At 37.9% G+C, this 19,008-nt stretch overlaps 1 protein-coding gene across 5 annotated transcripts in view; it reads left to right on the top strand.

Moving 5' to 3' along the window:
- The window catches only part of LOC100619989 (zinc finger protein 850-like), a 34,868-nt gene extending 16,359 nt beyond the window's left edge, over nt 1–18,509 (top strand). The window contains exons 2-5 of one of the 5 annotated variants that reach the window (XM_056825659.1): nt 7,929–8,055; nt 9,621–9,716; nt 10,548–10,684; nt 18,197–18,509. In XM_056825659.1, coding sequence (XP_056681637.1) covers nt 7,929–8,055; nt 9,621–9,716; nt 10,548–10,684; nt 18,197–18,202 — 366 coding nt within the window. In that variant the 3' untranslated portion in view covers nt 18,203–18,509. Of the gene's footprint in view, nt 1–5,424; nt 5,686–7,928; nt 8,056–9,620; nt 9,717–10,547; nt 16,110–18,196 lie in introns of those variants that run through there. The other 4 variants (XM_056825660.1, XM_056825658.1, XM_016425643.2 and 1 more) reach the window with 4 other exon arrangements.
- The last annotated feature ends 499 nt before the right edge of the window (nt 18,510–19,008 follow it).

Here is a 19,008-nt window from a genome sequence, read left to right as displayed (position 1 = left end):
TGGGGGAAGGGCTGCTCAGTTCACTTTTCTGTGCAAGCTTTTCCTCCTTATTATAGTGTGGAAATGTTCAAACCCCACGTACCTCTCGCCTGAGTGGAGTACTGGGAGTACTGGGGTGTCCTTCTGTTCCTCCAAAGGTGATTTTTATGCTCCTTTGATGTAGTCTATTTCGTTCGGTGCAGGGGAGAGGAAGCGTGTGGCATCTAGATTGCAGCCATGATTACCCGGAAGTCTATTCTATGTAATTTAAGGAGAAATTAACATTTTTTTACTCACCTGCTCTTGCAGCTATGTTTTGAAGCCGAGTTAGCACATTTTAAAAAGACTGATTGACTTTAGTAAGTAATAAAGAGAGAAAGGAAAAAGATTTCACAGAAATTTGAGGGTTTTCGTTACAACTGAAGGGGTCAGCCAAAACTGTAAAGGACAATTTTAGAGTTGTGACTTGAAAATCTAAATTAATTTGGTCACCAGGGAAAATTCCCAAATAATAAAATACCCAAGTTAGTCATCACTCACCACAAGACGATATCCAGGAAGCTGTCTGAGGGAGATCCTCCAGGCCGAATTTCAGTCCTCAACTGAACTCAAAGTTTTCAACTGCCTTTTCTAGCCTCCTTTTAAAAAAATTTTCTCTTATGTCACCTCCCCTAAATTTTCATGTCTACCAATCACAGCAGACACTTTTCTCCAGGACTGCCTGTTCTTTAGTTCTCACCTTCTTTGATTAGATTTTCTCTAGGACTATCCACTCTTTAGTTCTCACTTCTCTGGTTAGATTAAATCTTCTGAGGCACTTCATACTTCTTTCTTAAGCTTACCTTTTGTGAGTTACTTGACCTTTTTGTGATTAATTTAACCTTTATAGGTACTTAACACCTTTTTTATATTAGATCAAAAAATAGACTCAGCTTAAAGTTCTAGTTTCACTACTCATACCTTAGTATGAGTTAAGTACCTTCATTGTTCAATCAGGAGTTTACAACTTTATCTTCTAAAGTATGTCTAATTAGGGTGGAGTAATTTTAAAATTCACAGGTGTCATGCAATGCTTCACCTTTACTCTCCTCATAACTGGCTCAGAGATGGAAAAACAAATATAGAATTCTATCTTACCCTACAGAGAAGTGAAAAGGGAATAAGTCAAAGGAAGAGGGAGGTAATGGAAGGGAGATGTGAAAATTAAAATTAATCTCAAATAATAATAATAAATTTTAAGAGATTTTTTCATGATTGTTAGAAGTAAAGTAATAAGAGGGTAACAAAATAAAAAACCAGGTGCCCATGGCTAATCTGCCTGTTCAAAAACCTCTCTTACCTCCTTGGTCACAACTCAGGAAGCAAAGAATCCAAGACCAGGAACACAAGTCAATATATCTCTCATATCTATGTCACCACTTAATGACAGGAAGTCAGTGGGCTCCTGGGAAATGCAGCTTTTAGGGTAACAGATTTCCAATTATATATGCCCCCCAGAGATCCACTGGAAGACTGAATCTTGTAAACATAACCAACATTTTTTTTTACTCTTGTTTATTTGGAAAGGATGTGAGAATATGCAAATCAAAAAAACTTTGCAAGTGTTAAATTATTTTATATTCAAGGTTTGCTTTTTGCCTAAAAGCAGGGATTATCTTTTATATTCACCATAACAATCTGAAGACAATGTTTAAAGGCTTCCAAAGTTACAGCACCATGCACGGTACTAGTCATATAGTGGTAGACTCTCAGTAACCAAGAATGAAGATTGTCTTTGTGCCTTTTCATCTATGGTGTATAGATGAGTGTGCACAAAGACACTTGGGCATGAAGGAGATTTAAGTGGAAAAGTCGATGCACAGAGACAGTCCCCCTCTCTCAGCATTGGAATCCTGGGGTCCAGTGGCACGAAAAGTCGTTACACCTGGAGACTTCCTCAGCTGCATTGGATGGCCGTGTTGTCTTTTGTGCTCCAACACGCCCTAAGCACTCCACAGTGCTTTGCTGTGTCGCCATCTCAGCCGTTGAACCTTCTTGTTGGTTTCTTCTATCTGTTCAGCTGAAGCAGTTTTCACATGCTGGGTGAGCAGAGCCCTGGTTCACCAGGGGTCTACAACCCGATGGCTACCCTCACAAGGTTCAGCCAGCCTGTCGAAGCCGTTGCAGAGCTAGTTCTGCAACTAGTCATAGAATATGTCTATAAACTATATATATTATTTCATATCCAACACGATGCAAAGGAAACATGCAGGAAGAGTCTTGAAACATAACCAACTTTTACATTACAATAATTTGGGGATAAAAGGAAAAGGGAACAAAAGCAATGATTGCTAGACACATTGACAAAAAGCCAATTCAGGACAATCCCCTTTGGCATAAGAGTATACATACAAAACAAATGCATTCAACCACACACAGTTCTAATCACCACTTCCCAAAGTGCACTCTGGATCTTCTGGTGCAGTGTGTAGTCTGTGCAGGTATCTTCATAGCCCATTGTCAAAACAGTTCACTTTCTGGATTTGGAAAGGTAGCATGTTTCTTATCCTAAAATTACTTTCAAAAGAATTTAAACTTTGTATTATAGGATAATACTTTATTTTCTCTACCCCCCTCCCCGCCCCCAGAGGATGGTGACAAACACAGATCACTCAGGGATGCATGACTAAGTAATGAGGTATATGATCAATTAGCAAGAGAATTATCCCATTTAATTGTAATAGCACATAACTCCACTCATAGATCACATGAGTTGCTGTGTGACATAAAAAAAACAAAACCTTAGAATCTAATGAATATTTGTCACAAGTTTTACAGATATAGCAAATCTTTCAACTTTGGCTGAGATATTAACAAAGAAGTCTATTACTGCCATGAGTACAGAATGTGTCAGAGGAGCCCAGAAAAGACACAAACCTCTCTACTGTTTATATTAGGTCTAAAAATGCCACCAACAATCTTGATCTTTGGGGTGCAGTTAGTTGAATGGAAGGGGGTGGAAAATTCACTTTGTACACTCTTATGCTAAAGGGGACTGCCCCCTAATTGGTTTTTGTCAATGTGCCCAGCCAAACATTGGTTTTGCTTTCTCTCTTCTATTTCCCTCTTATCTCTAACTATTGTAGTTTCCTTTTAGAAGGCGCAATTTTGTATGCACCTGTAGTTAGAAGATTTTTAGAGGTACAAGATGATTATATTAAATGATCTGTTGGGGAGACTAGTTTCCCTAAATGATCATCAGGGGGGATTGTGAGGATGGGTTTAATCTCTACCCTATTTATTCTTTAGATTTTTTATCTATCAGGAATGAATAAGTGAGGGAGGGGGAGGTCTGGCCCAGGCGTACTGGCAACTGACATATCTGGGCAATCTGAAGCCAAGTTCAAGCTGCCATTGGTACACATAAACATTGACCACAGGGACAGGAAGTGATGCCAAGAACCATCTTTAAATTTGATGGTCACTTCCTGTGAAAGAACTTGGCCTTTGAACTTGGCCTTGGACAATCTCAAGCTTGAGACCTCAGTCTGGGAACTTTAGACTGACACTTGGGTGGGTGAGTGAAAAAGACTGACTCCCTTTACTTGGCTTTTCTGGAGAGGCCCCTTGTCTTGGAGGAGCCCTTTGTGGCTGGAAGCCTTATTTAATTAATCCTCTGGGGCCTCTGAAGCCCTGCTGGTTCAGACCAGGCCAGAGTAACACACTCTCTCTGTCTCTGTCTCTCTGTCTCTGTCTCTTTCTTTCTCTGTCTCTGTCTCTCTTTCTCTCTCTCTCTCTCTGTCTGTCTGTCTCTCTGTCTCTGTCTCTGTCTCTCTCTCTCTCATTTTCCTTACTTTCTTTCTCTCTTTGCAAATAAAACTTTCATAAAAGTTGTTCTGACTTGAGTAATTCATTGGAATTTAGTATTTAAATCCCTGGTGACCATACTCTTAATTATTCAGTTCAACTATAATTTCTAACCCTTAAAAATGGGGGAGTGGGGGAAAGTGACAAAAAGCAAAACACTGATAATGAGGAACAGTGAAATAGGGAATAGAGCATAGGATGAAGGGCAATACATGGTAATCATAACCACTGAATGTGAATGGGATTGTAAACCTTAAAATTTCTTAGACTTATAAATGTTGGAAATTTCACCATTGGGAAATTTCATACTTGGAAAAATTTCCAACTGATAGTATGAACTCTATTGGAATGTGAAAACCCTTGGCATGGGAGGGTCCTTCTCCTCCCTACCTAAGACTACTTTAGGACAGAAACCTTTTGCTAAACAATGGAAAGGGCTTTGACCTATGCTTAAGCGTAGAATAGGAAGTTCTTTGAGTCATGATTGATTTTAGAATTGATACAATAGAGATACTTGGAATGACAGAACCAGGTCTTGAAACTACAAATCTCCACCCTACTCAGAGTAAAAGGATTTAGGAAGGGCTGCAGCAAGGATCAAGATTTAATTATTTGAGAATATGACCTTCAACAGACATGTGCAAAGGGGCAGACCTCTGAGAGGTCCTGGGTTAAGCTAGAGCCACCATTGGCACAGGGAAGACATGGACAGTGATTGGTAGATGTGAGAACTGAGCGGAGGGAACTGAGATGGTTTCCTTAAAGATAGCGGGGTCTGAGGACAGAGGGGGTTCGAGAGGTTTTGCTCTGAGAGGTTGTGCTCTGAGAAGGCTTGCTCTGAAGGAGGTTGGAGGTGGAGGCCCCTGAGACTGTTTCTCCATTTTGGTCATGTGAGTGATAGGTACTGATCTCTTTTCTTTGCCTCAGCTATCTAAGGGCTTGGGCCTTTTGGCCCAGCCTAAACAGAGGGGGTATTTAATCCCTATTCCCTTCTCTCCCCTTTCTCTCTCTCTCTCTCTCTCTCTCTCTCTCTCTCTCTCTCTCTCTCTCTCTCTCTCTCTCTCTGTCTGTCTCTCTGTCTCTCTCTCTCTCTGTCTCTCTCTTTATCTCTAATACCTTTCTTCCTCCTGTTTGTAATTAAAAACTCCATAAAAGAATGACTGCTGACTTGAGTTTTCATTTAGGAATTACATAGCTGAATTCCTTGGCGACCTTAAATTAATATATATCAGTCTTTTAAAGTGATTTCCTTGTCACAGGATGAACTCACCCATTAAACAGAAGCACATAGCAGAGTGGATTAAAAACCAGAATCCTATACTATATATTGTGTACAAGAAACACATTTGAGTCAGAGTGACACAGATTAAAGCTTTGTGTTAAGAAGGCTGGTGGCCAATTCTAATAACTAAAAATTAATTATGAGACTGTTAGTAGCTTTCACAATTTAGTTTAGCATTGATTATCAAAAACTATATTACTGGCTAAGAGCCCGAAAGGTGAATCAATGGAATAGACTAGAGGTAGATAAACTCAGAAGCTGTGTGTAGTAGTCTCTCCGTAAGGATGACGATTAACTTTGTGTGTTTTTGTGCACAGACACTTGTGCATGAAGATTTAAGTGGAAAAGTCGATGTACAGAGACAGTCCCACTCTCTCAGCATTGGAAGCCTGGGCCCATTGGTCCAAAAAGTCGTTACACCTGGAGAATTCCTCAGCTGCATTGGGTGGCCGTGTTGTCTTTTGTGCTCCAACATGCACATAGCACTCCACAGTGCTTTGCTGCGTCGCCATCTCAGTCGTTGAACCTTCTTTTTGGTTTCATCCGCCTGTTCAGCCGAAGCAGTCTTCACATACTGGGTGAGCAAAGCCCTGGTTCACCAGGGGTCGATGACCCGATAGCTACCCTCACAAGGTTTAGCCTGCCTGTCGAAGCTGTTTCCTGTAGCCTCAGAAGCTAGTGTTAGATAAATCCAAAGATCCCAGCTTTTGGCAGAAGAACTCACTATCTGTCAAAAACTGCTGGGATATTTGAAACTGGTATGGGAAAATCAGTTCAAGATCAACATCTCACACCCTATACCAAGATTACTTCAAAATGTGCAAATGACTGAAATATAAAGAATAAAATCATGAATAAATTAAATGAAGATAAAATGGTATACCTGTCAGATCTGAGGGAAAGGAAGGAATTTATGACCAAGCAAGAGACAGAGAACATGACAAGATGTAAATTGAATGATTTTGATTACATCAAATTTAAAAGGTTTTGTTCAAACTAAACCAAATGAAACCCAAATTAGAAGGAAAACAATAAGCTAAGGGAAAATCTTCATAACAAATCTCTGACAAAGGTTTAATGTCCCCAAAATATGATGAACTAAGTCAAATTTACCTAAAAAACAAGCCATTCCTCAATTGATAATTGGGCAATGGACATGAACAGGCAGTTTTCACATGAAGAAACCCAAACTATCAACACATGGAAAAGTGTTCTAAATCTCTCCTGATAAGAGAAATACAAATAAAAAAAAAATACACTGAGGTACCACCTGACACCTAGCAGACTGGCCGATATGGCAGCAAAGGAAAGGGATAAGTGATGGAAAGGTTGTGGTAAAATTGGGAAGCTAATGCACTGCTGGAGGGTTGTGAATTGGTCCAGCCATTCTGTAAGGCAATTTGGAATTATGCCCAAAGAGCTTTAAAAGACTGCCTGTCCTTTGATCCAGCATATAACTTCTAGGAGTTGTACCCCAAAGAGATAATAAGGAAAAATATTTCTATAAAAATATCGATAGCCAAAGTCTGGTGGCAAAAAATTGGAAAATGAGTGTGTCCCTCGATGGTGGAATGCCAGAACAAATTGTGCTATCTGATGGTGATGAAATATTATGTGCTGAAAGGAATGATGAACTAGATGATTTCCATGTGAACTGTAAAGACCTCCAGGAATTGATGCAGAGAAAAATGAGCAGAACCAGGAGAACATGGTACACAGAGACTGATACATTGTGGGATGATCCTATGTAATAGATGTTTCTACTAATAGCAATACAGTGATCTAGGTCAGTCCCGAAGAACATCTAAGAAAGAGTGCTATTATCCACATCCAAAGAAGGAACTGTGCTGCAAAAATGCAGAAGAATAACATTGATCATGTGATTTGATAGGGATATGATTGGGGTTTGGGAGTTAAAAGACCACTATTGCAAATATGAATGACATGGAAATCAGTTTTGAACAAGGATATGTGTATAATTCAGAGGAATTGCTCATCAGCTTCAGGAATGGGAAGGGAAGGGAGAATTATGACTCATGGAACCATGGGAAAATATTCTCAATAAATGAATCAATTAAAAAAAACACTTAAAAAGAAAATAAGATGATTGCCTGTTCCTTTCCTCCTCATATTTAACTTTTCTGTTTATGTACCTGAATATAAAGTGACTGAATATATTCCAGAAACATGTTTTGCTATGGCATATCCTAACCAGTGCTTCCCCAAATTATCAATATTATTACACATCTTAATGTAGCTCAAGTCAGTGTCTGATCCCATGTAACTATGCAATCCTCTTTATGGTTTCACCTAGATAATATTATTTCAGCCTTTTAGTAAATGAAGGTGAGAATTCCTTTGTCTTTGTTTTCTCATTATTCACTGGTAATATTTCCCCCCTAGAATACTCAGTATATGCTACTTTCTCAGAAACTTGAAAAAAGAGTTGTTACCAGATTAATTCTGACACTTGGGATGAGGAGGAATTTCAGATCACCTCCTTTCTTTTCTACTCTACGGAATAGCCCACCTCACTCAGAGAGGACTTCCCAGCCCCCTATTTCCATAGGGGAAATCATTTCAGAGTAACTCACCTCTACAGGTTTTACTCTACTAATCTCACTTTCGACACGAAATGCCTTTGTCAGTATTCCTTTGGGTTTTCAATGCCTGATCTCCAGTGTTGGCTCTGCCACTCATACATGTTAGGAGCTTGAATAAATCCTTTGTGTGTTTCAGTTTCCTTCAGTTATTTGATGAGGGTTGTACTAGTTGGATTCTGAAGTTTCTGATCTGTGTCTCATGACTTTTGCTGATTTAGGGATCAATAACATTCAAGGATGTGACTATGGACTTCACCCAGGAAGAATGGATGCTGTTAGACCATTCTCAGAAAGGGCTGTACCTGGAGGTCATGCTGGAGAATGTGCAGAATCTACACTCTGTGGGTAAGGACCATTTCTTCTGTTGACCCTGAAACTCTCATTAAGGAAATATCTTCATTCCAAGCTAAATATATAGGATTTTAAGCCTTTTTTTGTGATTAAAATAGGAAAAGTGCTAATATTTTCCCTGGGTTCTCCTCATGTCTGCTTTTTATTAAAAAAAAAGTTAAATTAATAAGAATACATGTCATTCCCTAATTAACATGATTAAAGGTTATGAATAAGCAGTTTTCAGATCACTTTTTAAATATTTGGAAACGTGTTCTAAATCCCTCTTGATTAGGGAAGTAAATTAAAGTCCCTCTCAGCTACCACCTCACCTCTTCCAGATTGGCTAACATAACAGTAATGTAAAACGTTGGAATGAATGTGGCAAAATTGGGACACGTAATGCATTGCTGATCCATCCTTTCTGGATACTGATTTGGAATTACTATAAAAATGTCATAAAATGATGCAACCCTTTTGATCAGGTAACACCACTACCCAAAGAGATCAGAAAAATTGGAATGACCTACATGTAGGAAAACATTTGTTATTGGTGTTTTGGTGTTAACAAACAATTGAAAATTGATGTGATGTCTAACAGTTGAAGAATGGCTGAACAAATTGTGGTATGTAATGGCAATGGAATACTATTGTGCTTTAACAAGTGAAGAATGGGATGATTGAAGAAAGACCTGAAAGACTGACATAAACTGATACAGAGTGAAACAAGCAGAGCTAGGATAACATTGTACATAGTACCAGTAATATTGTGGAATGGTCAACTCTGATAGACTTGGCTAGCCTCAGCAATACAATGATCCAGTACAATTCTGAGGGACTTATGACAGAAAGACTCCAGATAAAGAACTTTGGGAGTTAGAATCCAACTGAAAGCATAGAATGATTCAGTTGTTTGTTTAGGCATTTGTTTTGAGATTTTGGTTTTATGATTATTCACTTACAAAAATAAATAATATGAAAATAAAAATTTAAAAGAATTACAAAAGTAGAGCTCACAGCCCCTAATTCTGCTTAGTCTAGTGAGTTTATCCTTATTCCTCCACTCTTTCCTCAAATGGCAGGCCACATGATAGGAATGGAAAGGAAGGGAATAAACATTTTAAAATACTTGCTCTGTGTCCTCTCCTGGATAAAGGAGTTCATTCATTTAATAACATTCCTATGAGTTTGGTACTCTTGTAGACCTCAATTCATAGTTGAGGCAACTGAGGCAAACAGAGGTCAAATAACTTGCCCAAGAGCATCTATTTGCTATCCCTCTGAGGATCAATTCTATTTGTTTTTCAGAATCCCATGTTCTTTTCTTTTATCCCTTTGCTACCAGCTACCTTTAATTTCTAAATAGTGGAAGCTGTGGAATGTGCCTATCCTTCTATTACAAGAGGTAAATAAAGATGGAATTTTCTGATTGCAAATAAGTTCCATGATCTCTGCTCTCCTGCAAATATCCCGACAGTGAATATAACAGAAAGCATTCTGTAGGGCCTCACTTGCATGCTGTTAGAAGACCATATTTTTTATTTTTCTCTGCTAATACTTTTCTTCTTTCTCATGGCCAGGGCTTCTAGTTCCTAGAGAAAATTTTATCTCCTGTTTTCAGCAAGGGGAAGCACCATGGCTGCTAGAGCAAGATTGTCCGAGGAGATCCTGTCCAGGTGAGTGAGGTGGAAAAAGGTATATGAAGCCCATTATCCCAAAACAATTCAATCTGTTGTATTGAAGAGAGTACTATACTTGGGGGGTGGGGGTGGCAGGGCATTTCAGAATCATGCTTTTCACTTTCTGAGATGTGGATGGTAGACTCAGTATATATATATATATATATTAACATTTAGTATGTTTGCACTAAATGACAAAATATCTCCATCTGTATAGAAAAGAAGAAAACTTATGTTCCACTTTGAAAATTAATATATAAGAGTTAAAAATTGAAGTTGTTTCTCAGCTTAGCATATAAAATTACCAAGAATGACAATGGGATAGTGCATCCAAAATGATTAGAACAGAGTTATCTGGAAGGTTACCTGAGATTCACAAAATTTGAGAATAATCAAAGCATAGCTTTTTAAGAAAGATAGAAAGGATAATGAAGAAAAACTGTGGACAATGCTTGCTCAGGCACAGTGTTTGAGTTGTAGTCTAGCTGCCAGGAAGTTGATCGGGCCATTCTTCCATTCTTTACTTATGAATAAAGATGAGTTTATATGAGTTGCAATGTATGATGAGGATCTTGTACCCTCCTATGTCACAGGTCCGTTGTGAGGTTTCATCATTATATGAAAATATTTCTATAATTATCCATCTTGCATATATGACCAAATAGTGTATGCAAAAACAGGTTCTGCTTGTTTAAGTTTCCGAACTCCTTTTTGCTTGTGGAAATAGAATACAAATTATTGACTTTCTGCTATCAGAAGAAAGAACATATATTTCTGTGTGTGTGTCCTTCTTCCTCCTGTGTTAATATCATTATTTGTTTTCTTCAGAGGCAAAGACTAATTTTGAAGTGAAGGAGATGTTTGAAAAGGTGAGCCATTGTGTGGAAGGATGTGGCTCTCAAAGATTCATCACTGAGGTTCCCTGCGACTTTATTTTGAAAGAAATCCGTGACTCTAATATGAAGGTAAATAAAGATCCAAAGAGCAACTGTGAATTTGATGAAACTCCAGAGAAATTCAGCCAATATTCAGTGCTAAATCGGCATACAAAATTGACCTCTGGGAATGAGTATTGCCAGGATAGTAAATACTGCAAATGCTTTCCTGAAGAAGGACTTATTCACTCCTCTGAGAAATCTCCTGAAATGCCCATGTATAAAGGCAACCTAGGGAGAATGGCCTTTGGCTGGCATTTAGAACTCATTAAACATCCAAAAAGTAAACATATAAAACTGGTTTGTGTAAGTAATAAAGGCAGGAGACCTTTTAGTCAGAACTCTGAGATTGCTGTACATCAAATAATCCACTGTGGAGAGAAACCTTATGAATGTAAGCAATGTGGAAAGATTTTTACAGAGTGGGGCCATCTTGCTTCTCATCAGAGAATCCACACTGTAGAGAACCCTTATGAATGTAAACAGTGTGGAAACACTTTCACAGAGAGGGGCTCTCTTGTTCAACATCAGAGAATCCATACTGGAGAAAAATCCTACAAATGTAAACACTGTGGAAAGGCATTCAGAAAGAGGAGCAATCTTGGTGTACATCAGAGGAGCCACACTGGAGAGAAACCTTATGAATGTAAACAGTGTGGAAAAGCTTTCACAAATAATTCCCATCTTGTTAGACATCAGAAAATCCACACTGGGGAGAAACGTTATGAATGTAATCAATGTGGAAAGACTTTCAGAGTACGATCTCATCTTGCTGTACATCAGAGAATCCACACTGGAGAAAAACCCTATGAATGTAAAGATGGTGAAAAGGCTTTCAGACAGAGGAACAGTCTTGTTTCACATCAGAGATTCCATGCTGGAGAGAAACGTTATAAATGTACACAGTGTGGAAAGACTTTCACAAAAAGGTGCTATCTTGCTAAACATCAGAGAATCCACACTGGAGACAAACCTTATGAAAGTAAACAGTGTAGAAAGGCTTTCACAGTTAATCACTCTCTTATTGTACATCAGAGGAGCCACACTGGAGAGAAACCTTATGAATGTAAACATTGTGGAAAGACTTTCGCAGAGAGGTCCTCTCTTGTTGTACATCAGAGAATCCACACTGGAGAGAAACCTTATCAATGTAAACAATGTGGAAAGTCTTTCAATCAGAGGAACAGTCTTGCTAGACATCAGAGTATCCACACTGGAGAGAAACCTTATGGATATAAACAGTGTGGAAAGGCTTTCACAGAGAGTCGCTCTCTTACTATACATCAGAGAATCCACACTGGAGAGAAGCCTTATGAATGTAAACACTGTGGAAAGATGTTCACAGAGAAGGGCTCTCTTTTTAGACATCAGAGAATCCACACTGGAGAGAAACCTTTTGAATGTAAACACTGTGGAAAGGCTTTCAAACAGAGGACCTCTCTTGTTGTACATCAGAGAATCCACACTGGAGAGAAACCTTATGAATGTAAACAGTGTTTAAAGGCTTTCACAAATAGGGGCTCTCTTACTGTACATCAGAGAATCCACACTGGAGAGAAACCTTATGAATGTAAACAGTGTGGAAAGGCTTTCACAGATTGGGGCTCTCTTACTAATCATCAGAGAATCCACACTGGAGATAAACCTTATGAGTGTAAACACTGTGGAAAGGCTTTTACTAAGAGGAGCCATCTTGTTGTACATCAGAGAATCCACACTGGAGAGAAACCTTATGAATGTCAACAATGTAGAAAGATGTTCACAAATAGGGTCAGTCTTGATACACATCAGAGAATCCACACTGGAGAAAAACCCTATGTATGTAAATACTGTGGAAAGGCTTTCAGACAGAGGAACAATCTTGCTGTACATCAGAGAATCCACACTGGAGAGAAACCTTATGGATGTGTACAGTGTGGAAAAACTTTCACAGATAGTGGCTCTTTTGCTGTACATCAGAGAATCCACACTGGAGAGAAACCTTATCAATGTAAACAATGTGGAAAGGCTTTCACACGTAGGAACAGTCTTTCCAGACATCAGACAGTCCACACTGGAGAGAAGGCTTATGAATGTAAACAATGTGGAAAGGCTTTCACAAGGAAGAGCACTCTTGTCCTACATCAGAGAATCCACACTGGAGAGAAGCCTTATGAATGTAAACAATGTGGAAAGACATTAACAGGGAGGAGCAACCTTGTGGTACATCAGAGAATCCACACTGGAGAGAAGCCTTATGAATGTAATCAGTGTGGAAAGGCTTTTAGAGAGAAGGGCAATCTTGCCAAACATCAGAGAATTCATACTGGAGAGAAACCTTATGAATGTCAACAATGTGGAAAGGCATTTACAGGGAGGAGGGAACTTGTGTCACATCAGAGAATCCACACTGGAGAGAAGCCTTATGAATGTAATCAGTGTGGAAAGGTTTTTATAGAAAAGGGCTCTCTTAATAGGCATCAGATGATCCACAATGGAGAGAAACCTTATGAATGTAAACAATGTCGAAAGGCATTCACAAGGAGGAGCCACCTTGTGTCACATCAGAGAATCCACACTGGAGAGAAGCCTTATGAATGTAATCAGTGTGGAAAGGCTTTTAGACTTAAGAGCCATCTTGTCCGACATCAGAGAATTCATACTGGAGAGAAACCTTATGAATGTAAACAATGTGGAAAGGCATTTACAGGGAAGAGCCACCTTGTGTCACATCAGAGAATCCCCTCTGGAGAGAAAACTTATGAATGTAAACAATGTGGAAAGGCATTTACAGGTAGGAGGGAACTTGTTTCACATCAGAGAATCCACACTGGAGAGAAGCCTTATGAATGTAATCAGTGTGGAAAGGCTTTTATAGATAAGGGCTCTTTTAATAGACATCAGAAGATCCACAATGGAGAGAAAACTTATGAATGTAAACAATGTGGAAAGGCATTTACAAGGAGGAGCCACCTTGTGTCACATCAGAGAATCCACACTGGAGAGAAGCCTTATGAATGTAATCAGTGTGGAAAGGCTTTTAGACTTAAGAGCCAACTTGTCGTACATCAGAGAATTCATACTGGGGAGAGACCCTATGGATGTAAACAATGTGGAAAGGCATTTACAGGGAGGAGCCACCTTGTGTCACATCAGAGAATCCACTCTGGAGAGAAACCTTATGAATGTAAACAATGTGGAAAGGCATTTACATGGAGGAGGGAACTTGTGTCACATCAGAGAATCCACACTGGAGAGAAGCCTTATGAATGTAATCAGTGTGGAAAGGCTTATATAGATAAGGGCTCTCTTAATAAACATCAGAAGATCCATACTGGAGAGCCTTATGAATGTAATCAGTGTGGAAAGGCTTTTATATATAAGGGCTCTCTTAATAGACATCAGAAGATACACAATGGAGAGAAACCTTTTTGTTTGGGAGTGAAAAATTAGTGTTATTCTCAATATTATAGTTATTAATAACTAAGTTAGTAAGCCTGGTCTCCCCTCTTTCCCTGTCTCCCCATCAAACTTTCTTCATGACAAAATTACCCCACCCTGCATCCTTCTCCCTGTAGGGCAAAAATTTACAGCTTGTAAATATTTGGGCTGTTCTTAGAACCTCAGGTACCACATGATCAAATTTGAAGTACCCTTTTGTCTTGGAAGTTCTTCCCATTGAATTAAAGGCTTCCTCCAAGTAGTCAAGCCGAATGGCTGGAATGATACTGTGTATTTATCATAAAACCTCATCCCCTCTCAGATAATCCATTACTCCATAACTCCCCTTTTAATATCTGAGTCCTGCTTCCTGTTCATTTCTTAGGATCCTAATTTACTTGAATTGTATCCACTCTAAAGCTATTCAACTTAATCTTCCTGTCCGTTATTTCTGGATTTCAACCATTGTAAAAATATTATCCCTTCAGAGAGGCTTGATTATATTAGCATTCTCCTATAAATAAGGGATTTTTCTGTGAATTTGGGGGGTATTTGTCTTAGGTCAATATCTTGACATAGTGCTCCATATTTTCTCTCTCAATAAAGCATTGCATCTAAAGTGATGGTTTCCTTAGCCTCTCTTTAATAGTCATTAAAGGGGGGTATACTGTGAAATTTTCAAGAACCCCACAATTTCCCCTACAGTCATTCTGAAAGTAAACAATGTGGAAATGGTTTTTCAGGGAAGGTCTCTCTTGCTGCACATCAGAGCATCCACAGTGTAGAGAAAGTTTTTGAATGTAATTAGTTTTGATAGGCTTTCACATAAAGCTCCACAGTTGCTTCATGTCAGAAAATCTTTACTGGAGATCGACCTCATGATTGAGACTGATCTTAGAGTTTGCACTCTTAGGTTTTTTGACATAAAGACATAAAGAAAGAAACTTTAGTAATATGATGAAAATGGTGATGCCTTCATGCAACAATCATCTCTTATTCCTATTGAGAATTCCCTTTGGATAGAAATCTTATCTCTGTCTTAAATGAAGGAAGTCATTGAATTGGAGAGTCAGAGCTTGTTCATTAGGAGAAAATGTCTCCTGAGCAGATGAGTTCCAGATGTAGTCCCTGGAGGAAGGCTTTTAAGCAGAGATCATATCTCTTACTTCATATCAGAGTATTCATAGTGCAGAAAAACCTAATGAATATACTCAGTGTGTGTTTTCCTCAGGATGAGAGTGCTCATTATTATTAAAAGATGTATAAATTATAAGAAGTCTGAGGGACCACCCCACATCTGTTAGATTGAATATCATGACAAAAGAAAAGTGATCAAAGTTGGAGGAGATGTGGTCAAACTGAGATGCTATTAGAGGACTGGTGACCTGATTCAACCCTTTTTGAGAGAGCAGTTTGGGACTATGTTAAATGTGTATTTAGAAATTAAAAGCAAGAGGACCTATATGTGTTTTGTTTTTAAAGTTCTTAAAGCTGCTCCTTTTGTGGAATTGAAAAGTAATAGGGAGCTCATCAATTGGGAAATTGCTGAGTAGATGGTGGAATATGATTGTGATGGAATACTATTGGTTTATAATTAATGACAAGGAGTAGATCAGAAAATTCTGTAAAGATTAGAGAACTGATGCAGACTGAATTTTGTAATACCATAAGAACATTGCACATTGAAACTAAAGAATTGTTAATTGAGGTATTCTTAACAATACAGATATCCCAAATAATCCTCAAGTTCTCATAATAAAAATTTCATCTATTTCCAAAGAACTCATGGAATCTGAATCCAAACTGAAGATCAATTTTTTTTCATTTTTTTATTTTGCTTTTGTTTGAGTTTAGTTCTATAGAAGGATCAATATGGAAAAAAATATTTTATATGATGCAAAATGTATATGAGATTACTTAACATGTCTTGGGCATGGGGGAGAAAATCCAAGATTCAAATCATTTTTTTAAAAAGTTGTATTTCTTTTTTTACACATTATTGTGAAAAAATAAAATATGAAATGATGGAGGCAAAGAGTTGTATCATCATTGCTGATCAATAGTCTTTCTGGAATGAAGGGGTGTGTTAAATTTATGGTTGGACTGAATATATTTAGTTGGTCTCCAGGTATTTAATGACTAAATCTGACATGAATTACAAAAGACAGAATGGAATTTATGGTGGTTTATTTTACAATAAAGAGGGAAGATATTAAGAAAAAGAGAAAGGGAAGAAAAAAAGAGATATATGCTCTGACCTCCTCTGAGCCAAAGGAAAGGGGTCTTAAGATGATGGGCTGTCCAGAGGCTGGTGCATCCAGAAAGGGAAAGGGAAAGGAAGTCAGCCTTTATACTCTCCATGTCTCAGTTCAAAGGATCAGGGTTACCAGGAAAATCAGTCTAGTCAGCACTCTTCTGAATGAAGAATTATTCTCCACTCCAGAAGAACTGTCAGTAGAACTCCAGCAAAAGTGGAAGTCCAAGTTGAAGACCAGAAGAACTGCCTTCAGGCCCTTGTTACTGTTTTAAAGACCTTTTTTCTCATGTCACTTCCCTTAATCTTTATATCTACCAATCATAGCTGACACTCCACTCTATGATCTCCCAGAAGGCAGTCAGTCAATTCTGATTCATCACCCACTCTTTCACATGTGGGTCACAGACCTCCCATTCAGTGTGTGATATGGGTGTTTGTAACTTTTTTGATTAAATTCAAAATGGGAAGATCTCCATACTCAACTTTAAGTACTGTGCTTACATTTTGGGGACTAAATCCAAAAATACACAAGGTATTACAATTTAATCTTCACAATCAAGGAAAAGCTAAGTACTTTCATTGTTATAATCAAGGGAGAGCCAAATCCTGTCTTCACAGGTTTAAAGGGAATGATTACAGGAAAAGCTTCCCCTTGAGCTCATACTGGATTATACATTAGATACCTTATGCTGCAGATAAGAATCAATGTCTCCCACGTCCCTAGGAAAGACATTTTCCTGTAGCACAAACTTCATAGACTATCCCACAGAGGATCCCTCTTCATCCCAAATTTCATACTGTGCAAAAAATAGTTCAATGGATAGGACTTTTTCTCTGAAATCCTAATGATTGTCATACTTCCTCGCTATTTTTTGGTGATCATCTGTTATATAGTTATTTTATCCATTTCCTAGTTAAGTTGGCACTTACTTTTTTCCTGTTTTTTTTTTGTTGTTGTTCTTTGCTAGCGAATATAGGTCTTTACCAAAGAAATAAAATAAGAGTGCTTGGGGAAGATGTGTAAGGGTTGGAAACCTGGTCTCTACTGTTCAGTCTATTCTCTCCAAGGACTTAGGTTAATGATGCAGTTGACGAAGTGTCTGAGCAGAAATCTAACCATTCTGATGAACTAATAATGTAAAGGTTAAAATAGGGCTTTTGACAAAATAAGGGAGCAGCTTTTAAGAACTTAAGTTTTAATGAGAATATAGTAGAGTTGTAAATTTATATTATCCCTTTAAGCCAGAGAAAGAAAACTTATAGTAGCTTTTAACAATTAATAATTTAGTTTAATTAAAATAGAGAAAGTAAAAGAATATAGTAAAATGAATATAGTAAAGGAGAGAAATATAGGAAAGAGGTAGCGAATGGGAATTTTCTAATGTCTATAGTAGTTATCCTATAACTATGTATAATTATTTCCTAAAAGTGCCTATATCTACCTATAACTGTCACTAATAACAACCACCCCACAAAGTTCCAACCCAATCAAGCCCAATCAAAACCAACCCAATCAGTGTTTAATCCAACACCAAATAGGTCTGTTAATGAAGGCAGGCCACGTCCCACCCAGAAAAGGTCAAAAAGCCCTCTAAAGGTTAAAGCTAAAAGGCCTTCTCAGTAAGCTCAGGTCCAGTTTTATATTCCTTCAACTAAAATCCAACCACCAATCCAATGCAGTCCCACCAGTCAATTTGCTAGCAACTGCCAGCCCTGTCCCCAACTGACTTTTATCTTCCTTTCCTAACTCACTTCCTGTCTCTATGGTTTCTACTTCCTGTCTCTATGGAGTGCTTAATCCCTACACATCTATGGTAAGAGGACCCCCAAATCCCCATTAAATTAAAAAAAAATCCTTTTTACAGGAATAAGGGAGGATTTGAAGTGTCCGAGTCTACCTTGTCTCTGGAAATGTCAACTAAAGCCAACTTGGGGAACATCCTAAGTTTAGCCATCAGGCTAAAGAGAAACAAGACAGAACTCCCTTCATAAGCAAGAGGCAAGGCATCCTCTGTTCTGGGGACATTGGTAGAGGAGTCACATTTTTGTTTATGGGAAGTTCATGCCCCCATTGCAAAATCATATTATACTTGGAGAAATAGCCATGTATTCTTCATTGGTTAAAATCTAAATGCTACACAATGAAAGATTTCAATAAAATGAACAAAGTCCTAATTACTCCTCATTGTGATAATTACTTTTGTTCTAATCATAGAGTCATTCTAATGAAGAAGGAAATAAGAATTTCACTTGCTCTTTTAGCTCACAAGGAAACAAGGGCACTTATACAGATCTTCTCAACTGTCTCCTTTCAAATATAGCCAATTAAATATTTGGTGGGTTTTAATAGTATCAATATCATACAATATTAAGTCATACAATATTATACATTGTATTATGTCGTGATAGTTTAATAGTTTATGTTCTATAATACTATATTATAGTTTATGATAATATAATCAATATCATATATCACTGTAATTTTATAATAACGCAAGGAAATTATTTTATTATTTCCATATGGGATAGTCAAATAACTTCAGAATGAAACAGTATACTGCAGAATTAGGTTCATAGGTATAATTAGAATTAAAATACATGAAACAATGTTTGATATACTTTAAGCACATGATCAATAGGGTGGAGAAAGTCCATGATTTTTTTAAAATGTGGATTT

Source organism: Monodelphis domestica, chromosome 4 (genome assembly GCF_027887165.1).
Source record: "Monodelphis domestica isolate mMonDom1 chromosome 4, mMonDom1.pri, whole genome shotgun sequence".
NCBI lineage: Eukaryota > Metazoa > Chordata > Mammalia > Didelphimorphia > Didelphidae > Monodelphis > Monodelphis domestica.
The sequence above is the reverse complement of the archived record's forward strand: the minus strand, read 5'-3'. Positions and strand labels throughout refer to the sequence as shown.